Consider the following 13,954-nt stretch of genomic DNA (forward strand, 5'->3'; position numbering starts at 1 on the left):
CACTGTATGAACATGGGGGATAATCACAGGCATGTCTTAAAGTAGACTCTCTGAACAACTAATTTCTTGGTCTGGCTGCCAAACACAGAAATGCCAGGTTTGGAGGAGATCTCACTGTCTAAAACAAATCCTAAATGTTAATATTGCTGACCAAAATGAAAAACGTAAGCAATAATGCTTCATATTGAAAGGGATATTCCATTTACATGAAATACTCCTTTCTAATAACTATAATTAGATTAAAAGGTAATTATAAACAAATAATATTTCCTGGTGCAGGGACTGGAGCTCAGCTAACCCCCTTCCAGGGGAATTTCTAGCCAGCAGGCTGGAAAAATCACTTTTCTTGCAGTCTCTCTGTATGATATATTAAAATATTTTCTACGAAGAAGTACTGCACCTACAGAATTAACTTGAAAATGTCTATCTCAGTATACATTATGCCTGATGCCTATGATGCTTTTCCTGAATAAAGGCTAAATGGGCTAAAATACCCACTTGAACTGGACAAGAATGGATTTGAACTTGGATTTTTGCCTCTCTGGGAAATGCTCTAGCCATCAAGGTATATGGCCATATAAGGGAGGCAGGGATTACTCCTGCTGGACTTGTTCCAGCTTGTATAAAATACTTAGTCATTGAGACAGTGTGTGTGTGGAAGAAAGAGAAATTAATTCTCTAACCTAGTAATTAAACTATTCTCTGGGGAACTGGGACAGCTGGGCTCCAATCCTCACTTCAATGAGTATTTAATGAATTCTACAAAATGCAACAGGAATGACAAAGGGGACGGAATGTATACTCCCTGGACTCCACATGTAATTAATAGAGGGAGAGAGATTCCCTTTAGGCTACTGCAGAAACAGCATGACTGAGCTGCCTCTGCATCACTCCTGGAAAAGTGTATCTCCTTCCACAACTGCAGATGGAGCTCACTAGGCTATAGTAAGTTTTTGTGATGCTCTGTTAGAGAAATGCGCAGCCCAGAACAGCTATCTAGCTAGTAGCTCAAGTACTGCTTAGAAATATGGTTCAAGTCCCTTCTGGTTAGGAGGGAACTGAACTGAATTTGCCAATTACCAGTGACGTTTACTCATGAGCAGGCGATTAGCCGTAAGGGAGAAGCCTATACTAATATGTCCTTGTATACAGGAGAAAGAACATTTTTTTTTCTATGTTAAATTCATGAACTGTTCCATGTTCTAACTCTCAAGAGAACATCCTCACCATCAATCAATATACTATTTGAAGCCTTAAGGGGTGAATGGACAGAAACGGCTCTCCCTCAATTTCTCCTGTAAGATGAAATGGTATTTTTCAGCAAACTTAGTATTAACTGACAGACACTCAAGTGCCAGTTGCAAAGATAGATATATTTTTGAGTTCCTAAGACAGATAGAGACTGCATATTCCTGTAAAGTATGACTGTTTAACGTCAGTACATGAAGTAAACAGCTTTATCCTGATGCAGGTTTACATAGAACCTTGGTATTTCTTTGTCCTTTGAAATTATGTATCTATCTGACCACATTAGAAATTTTAATTTTGAACAATTTGCTTTTAGATGTAATTTTTAACATCCTTGATTCTGTATTTTTTATTGTATATCTTGAGAAACTGAGGTTGATGTCTGGATCAGATAGAAGTATACATGGTACAGTTATACCACAGTGAATGCGACTTTAAACACTACCCTAAGCTCCTTATGGCCAAGCTGTCAATCTGCGATAAGACAGAACCACATGCATGCACCCACAAAAAAGTTTATTTAGCATAGTTAAAAACCTCTATCTCAAAATACTTCTTGCCAACATTTCATTAAGGAGGCAAAATATTCTTTTCTATCTACATTTTCTCTACTTCTTAGTTCCCCCATGCCAACTTTCCATGTTCCAGTACTGTGGTTGGATATGACACTAGTCACCCACTTTAGGCCCGGAGGTGCACCACAAAACTGATGTGTCCTAATCAGACAGTGCACATACCATTTACAAAAGCCACGTTTTTCTAGAAAGAGTACCCTTCAAATCCTTCTTACTCAGGAAACCACAGCTATCATTATTTTATGTACTCCTCAAAACATAAGACTGAATATCTAGAGTAGTGTAACTACACTGCATATGAAGCCAGTAATTTTACAAGTATCAGACACTTTATCAGAGATAATTTTGTGCCTTTCCCTCAAAATTACAGATGCTGGCAAGAAAAATGTGTTAAGCGTCTGCTCACAAGTCTTTGGGATATTAAAGTCTTCAGGTAGATCTAAAAGATGTAAGCAGCAAAAAAGGAGCATATTGTTGATGTTAAAAAAACCCCCTCAACTCTTTTTTATTCATGCAGTGCTTCTGAGAAAATAAAACTCTGAAGCTATGCTGGGGACATGTCCAAGAGGCAGAATATCCATGATCTATTTCTGAGTATTACTGTTGCAAATTACAATTACTATTTATAGCTTGCTTTCTTAAATGCAAAAAATGCAAAAAACAAAAGACACCCTCTCTCTTCCCCCCCCCCCCCCCCAAAACCCCAAACAAAACAAAAAACCACAACCTTTACCTTCTATTCTTTCCAGGAAACTGTATTCATGGTGAGTTATAAAGTACCATTCTTCTGAAAGGGCTGTGGTCATATAAACCAAGGGCATTGCAATTCTCACTTATATTTAGACATGTGATAGTGGTAAACAGAAACTGAAGTTTCTGTAATTAGGTTTAAGTATTTTGGCCCATGACACCTATTCATTTTGGGAGAGTGTTTTAAAACCACTAGAGGGATTACTGTCTGTGGAGGGATTTCTGACAGTAAACAAATTAGCACCATGATAAGGGTCTCCTAGCAAAATGGTCATCTTAAAAATAAAAATAGTGTTTGTTTTTAAAAAATGTTTATGAAAATACATAGTGGGCTCTGTGAGACATCAACATAGCAGTAAGCATATGGTAAGTTAAAGTGTGTTATAAGTGCATCTGAGGGCACTGTTCACAGTTAATGCAGCCTATAAGCACCACAAGATGTATGAAAGGGTTTACAAGAGATACACACACAAATTAACCAACTGGATAGTTGTATGCTCATATAGAACACTGGTTATTTGTATACTCCCAGTGACAGGTGTCAAAGTCTAAGAAGAATGCCCTTCAACTTCTGTCAAGCAATTTTACAAACTTGCTTCATGATTTTGTCATTACCAGTGAATGGCTGCCTTACCCATCCAGTATTGCAGATGATTCATTCAGCTGGGCTGCGTGGTTCTCAGCTTGCAACACCTTTACTGGAAGCATCCTGTCATGAATTTCTTGTGATAAGTCGTCTATTTTATCCTTCAGCTGATCTGACATTGGCTGTATCTTATCTGCAACACCTTCTACATACTGAAAATGACAAATGAAAGGCCTTTAAGCGGCTGAATACAAGCACTCTGTAGCCCTTTATATATACATATAGATATATTTTCCTTGTGAGATATTATTTCATAACTTACCCATGCATTAAGACTTCAGGGAACTAATATGGAAAGAATAAAGGAATAGCTCGACTGGAGAGCAGAGGGGAGACAAAACAATATTCCAAGAGCTGCTTGCCTCTCTTGAGCTTAGTAGAAGTTTTTATTTTACAATTAAGGAACTGCACAGTTTAAAAGCTAATAAACTCTAATTTGGATTTCTTTCCTAAATGCATACATAGTTATACTAAACTGTTATGCTCCACAATAACAACTAACCAATGACAGAAGCTTCATGTTTCATGACCCTTTGAATGACTCCAATGTACTTTTTGTTTATTAAAGTATCTTAGTAAGAACTATACTTTTTGAAGATCTGCCATTCCTGTTCCAACAAGCTGTCTCAAAGTGTTTCCTTTCCCATTTCTCCAAAAGGCATTTTTCCATTCATTATAACAATTTTCAATGCAAGATAGAAATATTTCCAGAACAAACGATATTTCCAGATATTTTTTTTTTTTTTTTGTAGCTAAGGCACTGATCTCAAACTCTGTTGATAAAACTTTTAAGGCAGAATTTTCAAAAACATCATGTAAAATGAGAGTGCAATCCTCTCCTCTCCTTAATCTATCTAGACCTAAAATTGTTGCCACAGGCAACAAATTATTTTTGAAGTTTCCTTCTGATATGCACACACAGTTTTTGTGCAGATAAATTTACATCTAGATCACAGAGTCACCGTGAGATTGTGAATGGGTCTGCTGCATCTACAATTCTAAAGCTAAAGTCAGTACTGCAATCAGAATACCATATTTATAAGGCAGAGTCCATGAAAAATTATGAGCTAGCTCTTTATGTAATCCAATGAATCATTTAAATCTCAAAGTTAATCATTTTAATATACCAGATAAGCTTTTCCGCCATACAGCAATGGAAAAATGATTTCTTCCAATTCAAATATTCCAACATTGATAAATAAAAAGAAAAATCAGGTGTTACTTTAATTATCTACTTTGCTTCCATAATGATGTTTCGCTGTACTAATTCTCAGATAAGGATGATAAAACACTCACCTCTACAGCTAAGCTGATTTCATTTGCAAGTTTGTTGGCTTCATTAAGGAGATCATTCCCTTCCTGCAGGCTCTTCTCAACATCTTGTCTGCCATCTTCTACAGCTTGCTTCTTTTTCTATAGGATGTGTTCACACAAAGAAAAATATGAGTTGTTTACTAGAATGGGGATGCCAGTTCAAATACCAGCATCCCAATACAAGACTGCTTTTTGCCACCATGCCACAATGCCACTTCTGGAATTCTCTGAGCTTTCAGAGCAAAGACAGTGACAACAATAAAGCACATAGAATGTAAGATATCTTCTCCTTCTCCTCCTGTCCCCAGGTTTGTATCCTCCTCCCACACAGTACATTTTTTGTTGCTCTACAACAGAGGTAACTGACTATTGCAAAATGAATCAGAAAGAAGTTAGAAATCATAATCTTTACCCAGCTGTGCAAGTTCCTCATTTTGGCAATTACCTTCTCTGGCTATGAAGGCAAAATTTATCAAAATATTCTGCTGCTTTCCTATTTACGGCCACTGGTATTTCACTAACTACTGAATGTAAAATAAAAGATGACGGTTTGGAGCAACCTTAGGATTCTTGATTTTCCAACTAGTAAAAATACTGCATATTGTGTAGTAAGGATGGTCTTCTGAATAAGGAACTGGCAATTTCCTGTGCAAGATCCATTAGTCACAGATCACAAATTAGTTTGACGGGAGACCCTGACATTCTAGTGTTAAGAGTGCTGTGATGGCTTATTGGTCAAAACAGGGTCAAAATAAAGCAAAAAACTCCTCAAAACAGCCAGGTGAGCAGGACTGCTGGAAAGGATGCCTTCAGGCACTCTGATACTGTGATGCAGAGAATATTTTAAAAACTGAGATACCAGGTAATTTCTCCAACCTTTATCCACCCACCTTTGGGAAGAAAATGCACAGAACAGAGAACACCTAACTTCTGTACAGCACTGTATTTCCCTAATTCAATCAAGCCCACAAATCTCTGCTGAGAACTGAGGTCTCGGAACTCTAACCTCATCATTGTACATGAGGTGAAAGCTCATCTAGATACAAACAGAGTTGAAACATTTATCTTCATTAGGTTGACTCTGCTCTTTATGTCTTGGTTAAATGCTTGTTAATGTACACTATAATATGCTCTTTAAGTCTCTGCAATTTAAATTAAATCACAAGCAGACCCCTCTGCTATGAGGGAGATCATTCATAACAGCTACTAACTACAGAGGATAGAGTTTGATGTATTACTCTGTAATATCCACATACCCCCTTCAGTCTTCTTCCCAGGGGCTGGAGAGGGAGATGAAAGTAAGTTTTCTAGGAGCAAATATATGACAGCACAGATTTTAAGTGAACTCCTATTTAAATCTTGAGCGCAGGATTTGAATTTTACGTGACTATTTATACTGGGATGAATTTAATCTCCCCCAGATTGATAAATCCAATGCACTCTCCACTCAGTGTTTAAAAGCAGATGATACTATTTTGATAAAGCTGCAGAGTAATTCTACTTTTAAAAGCCAATGCATTTCCTCATTCTGAGGAACATGTTTCCTTTTAATTACATCAGATATACTTATATTTTAATAATATTTTTTGGTTTGCTTTTATTTTTGTTTCAAGATTTAATCATGCAAAGTTTCAAACTTTGATCAGACTCCAAGTAATCAAGGATACAATTTGTCAGCACTCACCTCTACCATGGTCATATTTTTTTGGTTGACTGCAGATAAACGATCAGCCTCCCTGATTTTACTTGTAGCTTCTCTTAGCAGGTCTCGAGCATCATCAACTTTGGTGTGGTAGTTTGCTAGCTTGTCCCAGACCTCATTTTTGAGATCCTCATTTTTCTCACTGGGCTCACCAAATAATTTCTTCACCTTGTCCAAAAGATCTTCTGCATTCCTGCAATATATCATCACCCATGAAGGCACTGAGTTCATATTCCCTACACCAAATAATTTGAATATTCTTAATAACATGCAAATGAAATAGACTTCTAAATTTAATCTCAAAGTAACTTTCAAGAGAACACATGCTTAATAAAGTGAAATGACAGTTGTTCTTAAGCCTTTTCTTAAAGAGGTTTTTAAATGCCACTAAGGTTCTATTTATGAAGTAGAAAATATTCAAATATTCTCCACTGAAGACCGTTTTGTCTTTTTTTTTTTTTGTAAGTTGCCATTGAGATCTGACTAGTAAAGTGAGGTTTTCTGAAACATTTCAACTTGTCAGAAAGATTTCCTTCATCCACATTAATGTGACAGAAAGTAGTTTCCTACCTTGAACTGAGGGGGATATGTAGATATGCCTGATTTGAAGCTGTCTTGGAGCAGACAAACTGCTTTAGACAGTCAAAAATCATAAATACTTTCCTGTGAAATAAACAACCGCCAGGATCCTTGGATTTATGACTTCCAGTAGCAAAAGAATTTTGTTTATCTAAAATAAATTCTGGGATATTTTTAATGGACTTCGGTTACACAGAAATAGAAAGTTCACAAGTGCCTGCTTTTGGCAGGGGTTGCAATATTTCTTGATCATCAGAGAGCTGCTGCACCCAGTTTTAAAGGACTGGAGTACTGGAGTCTTTATGCCCTGTCATTTGTCTGCCTTATGATACCAGGCCATTGAATCAGTTTAATGTAATGCAACACCACTGTGTTAATGCAATGATACAACAAGAACAGGAAAAAAAAAAAAAGAGAAAAAAAGAGGCACTTCCAAAATGATGCTTTAGAGGTAAAGAAAAATCCTAAGTAAACAGGAATCTGTAGGATAGATAATACCCACAGAAGAAATCTATCACACTTGCATGTAGAATAGATTAAGTTTTTCTTCCTGTCTCATTATGGCAAAGTGTCTGAAGAAGCTGTGTGGAAAACAAGAACTGTATTTTCTGAAAAACACTGCAGTTTGGCCTGCCTCTGGTCAGTTCCACTAGAAACCTTCTAAAAATAAACACATAAATAAATGCGCACACACAAAAAATATCTGAGAGGTGGAAAAGATATGCTGCCACTGGGCATAATTTAGATGAAGGATCTGAACTGGAGCCCAGGAAAGCCAAATTGTTACCTTAGCTTTGGGATTTTCTGACATGGATATTTTTTTTTCCCCCATCTGCCCTGCCTTTGGTTTTGATGAACAAAATTATTCATGTTGTAAATTTGCAACTTCTGAGGACAAAATATTTAATCAAAAATTAAATCCCAGTATTGACATCCTGTCACAGATGAAGCATCCAAATGAATTCAGAATTTCTCCCATACCTTCTCCATGGTTCTTTTCACAAGCAGCTACTGTCTTACACTTCTGGCAAATTTTCACACCCTTATGACTCTGCAGTACTGGAGGAACAGTACAAGACAGATGGATTTCCTTTTTATGCCCTTGCATCATAGCACAGTCCAAACTACCTATCTGTCCAGTAGTCTACCTCAAAACTCCTCACTGGTGCTCTAAAGATGATACTTCTGTATTGACCTGTTACGCATTTTCCCCTCTGCTCTTTCTAATGAAGTACAAGGCAAAAAATCTGCTCCATGTAATCCCTTGCTTTATGTATCAGAATTTCTGTGTGACTGGACTGCACCACATTTCTGGAAATACTATCTTGTACATTTAGGCTGTCCTACTTTCACTGGATAAAAGAACAAAACTATACAAAATGCTTGAAGTGTTAGAAGAAACAATCACAGGTCTGGCCTAACAGCTGGAATGCTGTATGGTCTGGATCCTCAAAATGAGTACAAGGGAACAAAAGAAAGATTAGAAACTGATGACAAAATGATTAAAAAGCCCCTCAACGGTATGTATATATATATATGAGAGTCTAAATATGTTAGAATTATCCTATTGGGAGAAGAAATGAGGACTATAACATCATGCGCAGCATGGATAAGGTGACCAACTGTCCAATGTCTCTCCAAATGCAAAAATGAATATTAGGATGCAATGTCAAAACACAGGAGGCATCTCTTCAAACACTGTGTGGCTGAGTTATGCAATTCATTCTAACAGGAAACTGGATGACAGAAGTTCACAGCAGCTCAAAAGCCATCAGACAAATTTATGGAAGAAAAAGTCATACAAAAATAAATCTATTTAGCACACTAAATAGAAAGATAGAGTTCTGGCTCACAGCATCCCTTCATAGCAACTTGGTGGCATCTGAGAAAATGTGTAGGAATCTTATAAAATATTGAAAGATTTATTTCACAAGTATGAAAATCAGGGCAGTTTAGGGCAGAAGCTGGTGTATTTTTAGAGATAAATTATTGACTAATGTGCTATTTCAGTACACTAAGGCAATCAGATTACAAACTTGATTTGAAAAGTTTGAAGGAAAATAAATGAGGGAAAAAGCTGCACATATAAGAGCATGATTTCATGTTAGTCTGACAGTTTCATGTTGGCTGTAGCATCTGAGGACCAAGAACACCTTGTTCAAAAGGCCTCCCTCCAGTCTGTCCTAAAATTGCAGGCAGCACTTTCAAAGGTTTGGATAAATTTTTCTCATCCCTACTTTTTCCTGGTTTCTTTCTATGTGTGAGTGGAGAAGGGACAGAAGAGGATCAGTAGAATCAGAAGAAAAAGCAATAAAACATTGCTAAAAATAAGTTTGCAACATATCCTTTTTCAAGAGAACAGAAAGCAGAATCATCAGAATTATGGGAAGAAATACTGTACTGGTAGGATTTTCAGAAGATGATTTGGTTTATAAAGTGTAAGATAGGCAGTGCAAATCTGATTCTATATTGCTTGGAAATCTTAGTTAATCTTGTATTCTATTTACATCTCCTTACACTATGCACGCACCTGACAACTGATGTTTTCAGGCCTGAACACCTCTATCCCAGAGAGTGTTCTGAGCCATAACAACTTCAATGGACCACGTAGCTGCTCAGCTGGATTTCCTGCTAGTTGTTTGCTCTCATGAAGCGCTAAGCAAAGCCTAGCTCTAGAAATATGCCTAGTCTGACTGATACAGAAGTAACAGACTACCAGATTTTACCTTCAAGCCAAGTATTTTTCTGGGTCAGGTAAGTTTTCAGCATTTTGCAAAATGCTTTATAAAGAGCTGCCAATATAATTATATATACATATACAGCTTTTATTTTTACAGATAACTAAATAACCAAACCCTGGGCTTCTGAACTGTGCCACAGAGCTGGAATATTCTGATCTATGCTATTCTATATATGGCAAAATACATCCTTTTGAATGGCTATGCCACTGGACAAACTTTGCAGACAGATAATGTTTTTATTAGACCAATTAGTTTTCCAGAAAAAAGCTCAAGCTTCTAGACAAGCTTTTTGGTACAAAAGCCATTCATCAGGTCTGAAGCAGAAGCTAAAAAGAAACTGAGAAAAATTGCTTAGAATTTTATTAGAAATGTTGCTGGTACCTGTGGAGCAGAGAAGTCATTTCCTAGGAATTGCTTTCCACATATGTAAGCATTTCCAAAAATGCAAATGCTACATTAACAGATATGAAGCATTAGACTTTGCTTTCCTTCACATTTCTGTAAACCCCAGCTTGAAAACTTGGTTGGAAAAGATGACAATCACATTTACAAGAGTCATATATTATCACTGGGAGGTTGAAGACTGAGGTATGTCTACTTACTTTAACTCATCTTGAGCTACTCTTTCTTGCATATTCAGCTCTCTACTTCTCAACTCTGCAATCATTCTGTCAGCCTCACTCTGCAGTTCTGGAATACTCTTCTCCAAGGTCTCATCTTGGGTTCTGAGTGTCTTGTTCAGTTTTATAGCATCTTCGTTTGCAGCTGCAGGGCGCCAAAAAATATTTATGTAGGGAGTTAGTAAATAAAAACAACAGAGAGGCTTTAAGCATCTGCCCATCATCTCTACCAGCAAGTGGAATGCAACTTGCACTGGTTACTCCTGCTGTGAAATATAACGGATGGTTAATCCAATGATCAGTAACAAATGAGAAAATGTTAAATGTTTCATCAAATTTTTCATTATAGCTCACTTTTAAGCACAATAATTAAAGTGAAGAAGTCTTTATATCCAGTATAAGAAATATACTGCTCCCCTCCTCCTCTCCCTGAAAGAAAGAATTTGCACTGAACCTTTGAAACAGTGGGAGATAATCTGGTATATTGCTCATAGAATTAAGGAGCAGGCAGTACAAGCAATGAAAATTAGATTTAAATTACTTTTGGAGAACTTCAAAATATGTCATTTTTAGCATTCAGACTTAACAGTGCTAGGAAGAATAAATGATTGGGAAATTTCAGAAAAAGGAGAGAGAAGAGGAATGAAACACACCCACAAATGTCTAAACCTGCCCATGTGTTTAGAAGCAGATATCCAGAAATGGAAAAGGGTATGAAGGTTGGAATATATGATGGTACACTGTAAATATATTATGTATCTGGAATAGCTGAATTATTGTTAACTGATAAAGCTGTACACATGGTATCATAGCTGAATTATTGCTAACTGATAAAGCTGTACGCATGGTATCATATTCAAGGACTGACTAAAATCTTTCTGCCATAGCACACCACAACATTTAGAATATACACTTTCAGAAGCAACGAGGTCATTTATGACAATCAGTTCCATCTTCAATTTTAAAAAGTACTGCTGCCTTTTCATAGGCACAGGCTCTCAAGTAACTGATTTCTCCAAATAGCACAGTTCCTGGTCACATGGGTACTTCTAAATATTTTAAATTAAAATCTGTCTTCCAAAATTCAAATAAATGACTATTTAATCTACACATTGTATAGGTTTAAAGCAAATTATGAAGAAAATTCTAATCCAATGATGTCTTTGATTTGCTGGTAAGAACTGAGATTTGGATCTTTAATCAAGAGTGGTTATGCGTGGGGTAGTGAGGACTGGAAGAAGACTACACTTTGCTTAAATGGATCATGAATCACTTCTGTGCATTATGTTGTGTATCATTACCAAGTTACCTCAGGCCAGGAATAGGCATATATTAATTTTTTTAAAAATCTGGAATGAATAAATAAATAATAATTTAACCTCCCTGAATATTTACCTTAAAAGAGAAAATGGATATGTTATCTCAGCTTTTATTAGGTTCAGGAAGATTTATACCTAGCTTTATCTTACTCCTCCATCGCCTTCTTCTCATAACAACGTTTACTTTCTAGTCTTAGTATACTGCAAACTATCAGAGACCAGTGGTGGTAAAAGATTTGGATGCACTGACATAGACGAACACAAGGAAGTGCAAAGCTGGGGACTTTCCATAGTTAAGAGGGAAAACTAGTTACAGGTACTCAGAGTTCAGAAAGTCAGCAATCAGTTCAGCAGAAATGGATCAGTGGTCAGAGTATGGTTGTTAAAACAAATCACTAAAACTTTTCACTTGTAAGGAGTTTTTACGGTTTGAAGAATTCCTTGATCCTCTGATGTTTAGAAAGGCATCAGTCAGATCTACAATCATGTAGCAAATCCAGTTGAGTATTTTCATTAATGATTCTGGGAAAAAACCAAACCCAAACCAAAACCCCAAAGTCTACTGATAATATATGCTCATGAGGAAAAGTTGTAAGACAGTCTTAGTAGAGAAGGATTGGAATGCTATGCAGAAAGAACTGGGTGACCTTCAAAACTGAAGTAATCAAACGGGAATGAGATTTCAATAGTAGAAAATATAAGGTTGTGAACTAAATAACAACAGAAATTTCAGCTGTAAACTATGGCTTTGCCAGTTAGATACAAGGTATGACTGAGAAGAACATAGTTATATTATGAATCTCCAATGGCACCCAGCTGTGAAAAAAAGGAAATGCTATCCCAGAATGTATTGGGAGAGCTGACATAGGCAGGTTTTAGTGCTACTGAAGTGCAAGACACTGAAGCAACCTCATTTCAATGCTTGTTACCTGTGCTCTGGAAAGATGAACCTAATTTTTAACAGAGGAAGGGAAATTATATGAAACTGAGCAGGACATTTGGGAGACTATGCTTTAAGGTGTTTTAGTCTAGAAAAAAAGGGGCCGAAGGGGAATATGATTCCTCTCTGTGAACATAGTTGGGGGTGGGGGAAGGAGGAGAAGCACTTGGGAGAGGAAAAAAACCTATTTGAACTGAAGAACAAGGTTGGCAAAAGAATACATGACGATAAACTAAACATGAATATTTTTAGCTAGAAATGAGAAGGTTTGTAGTAATGAAGAGTTCTGAAACTGCCTCCTATTCAGATTGTGTGTATTTGTGGAAACTACTTTGAAGATGAGGGTTAGAAAGTTTATGATAGCAGGGGAGTGGATGCAGCTACCCAGGAGGTATCTTTCAGTCCTGTGCTCCTGTATTTCATCTATTCTTAAAACATTAACTTGGCCACTAGGCAAACACATTGATTTTAGAGTCTTTGTCAACTTCTAAGATACCGCATAAATTTACTTCACCCCCTCAATGTCTTCTAACTCTGTACTTCCTATCGCCAAACCTGCTTGAGGAAACCTTTGCTTGGGTTACAAACACTGGGCAGAAACTTTGTGGAGCAAAAAATTGGTTTAGCCCTTGTCATCCCAAATTCATCTTGAAATATGAGGAACCTGGTCTTTTGTTTAGAGAAATTCTTGAAAACTTGCTTTCTTTTTCTTGTTGCTTTTCCCACATTTATTTCATGTCAAAGTTGCACATCCTAAAGATATCCTAAACTGCTGTTCAGTTCAGCTACAGGGCATGTACAGGGATGTATTACATGAAAGGCAATATAAAATGTATTTTATAGCACTTGGACAAAAGTGGAAGCTTTTCCCTTTCAATGAAATGGGCCTTCAGAAGCATAACTACTGAAATCAGTACTATAGTGGGAGTTTTGAGTAAGAACGAAGAGATCACTATTTTTCAAGTAAAAAACCTGCCTGTGATTGCCAACCGTTTTCATATTTTTCAGCCATTATCTCATTTAACGGCTTCATGCAATATATAGGTCTTGCTTCTCAAAGCCATCTACAATAATATTGCTCATAAGTCTTTACTGCATTGTAAGTGCAGTGAATCAGCTTGTGAAAGAAAGAGTTGGCTCCATGCCACTACTTAGGTAGGGTTAGGAGTCACTTGCAAATTCCAAGCAGCAGATGTTCATTAACAGCAAGAAGTAATGTATTTTTGAAGTAATTTTGGGGAATTAAGATGAAGTGTTAATATACCAAGTGCTAAAATTACATCAAGCTTTTTTACCAATACATGTTTTTAAGTGCTTTGAAAATAAAGAAAAGCTAAGCCCTGTTAGTTACTTCATCATAATAGCTTTTCTTCAAATAACTGCAAAAATCCTGAAGGAACATACTCAATATTCTGCTAGTCTTTGTTCATACACTGTTTAAATAAACTGCATCTGTAGATTGGAAAAAGTCTGCAGATAGTTAACGGTAGTTTCTTCACTCAACATTTAAAGCACATGAC

At 36.7% G+C, this 13,954-nt stretch overlaps 1 protein-coding gene across 8 annotated transcripts in view; it reads right to left on the reverse strand.

Annotated features, from left to right (window-relative positions):
- The window catches only part of LAMA2 (laminin subunit alpha 2), a 394,697-nt gene that overhangs the window by 72,530 nt on the left and 308,213 nt on the right, over positions 1-13,954 (reverse strand). For all 8 annotated transcript variants that reach the window (XM_030022177.1, XM_030022172.1, XM_030022175.1 and 5 more), the window contains exons 36-39: positions 10,158-10,320; positions 6,218-6,428; positions 4,516-4,632; positions 3,208-3,371 (exon numbers count right to left, since the gene is read on the reverse strand). In XM_030022177.1, the coding sequence (XP_029878037.1) occupies positions 3,208-3,371; positions 4,516-4,632; positions 6,218-6,428; positions 10,158-10,320 (655 nt within the window). The remainder of the gene's footprint in view (positions 1-3,207; positions 3,372-4,515; positions 4,633-6,217; positions 6,429-10,157; positions 10,321-13,954) is intronic.

This window comes from Aquila chrysaetos, chromosome 8 (genome assembly GCF_900496995.4).
Source record: "Aquila chrysaetos chrysaetos chromosome 8, bAquChr1.4, whole genome shotgun sequence".
In the NCBI taxonomy this organism is placed as follows: Eukaryota; Metazoa; Chordata; class Aves; order Accipitriformes; family Accipitridae; genus Aquila; species Aquila chrysaetos.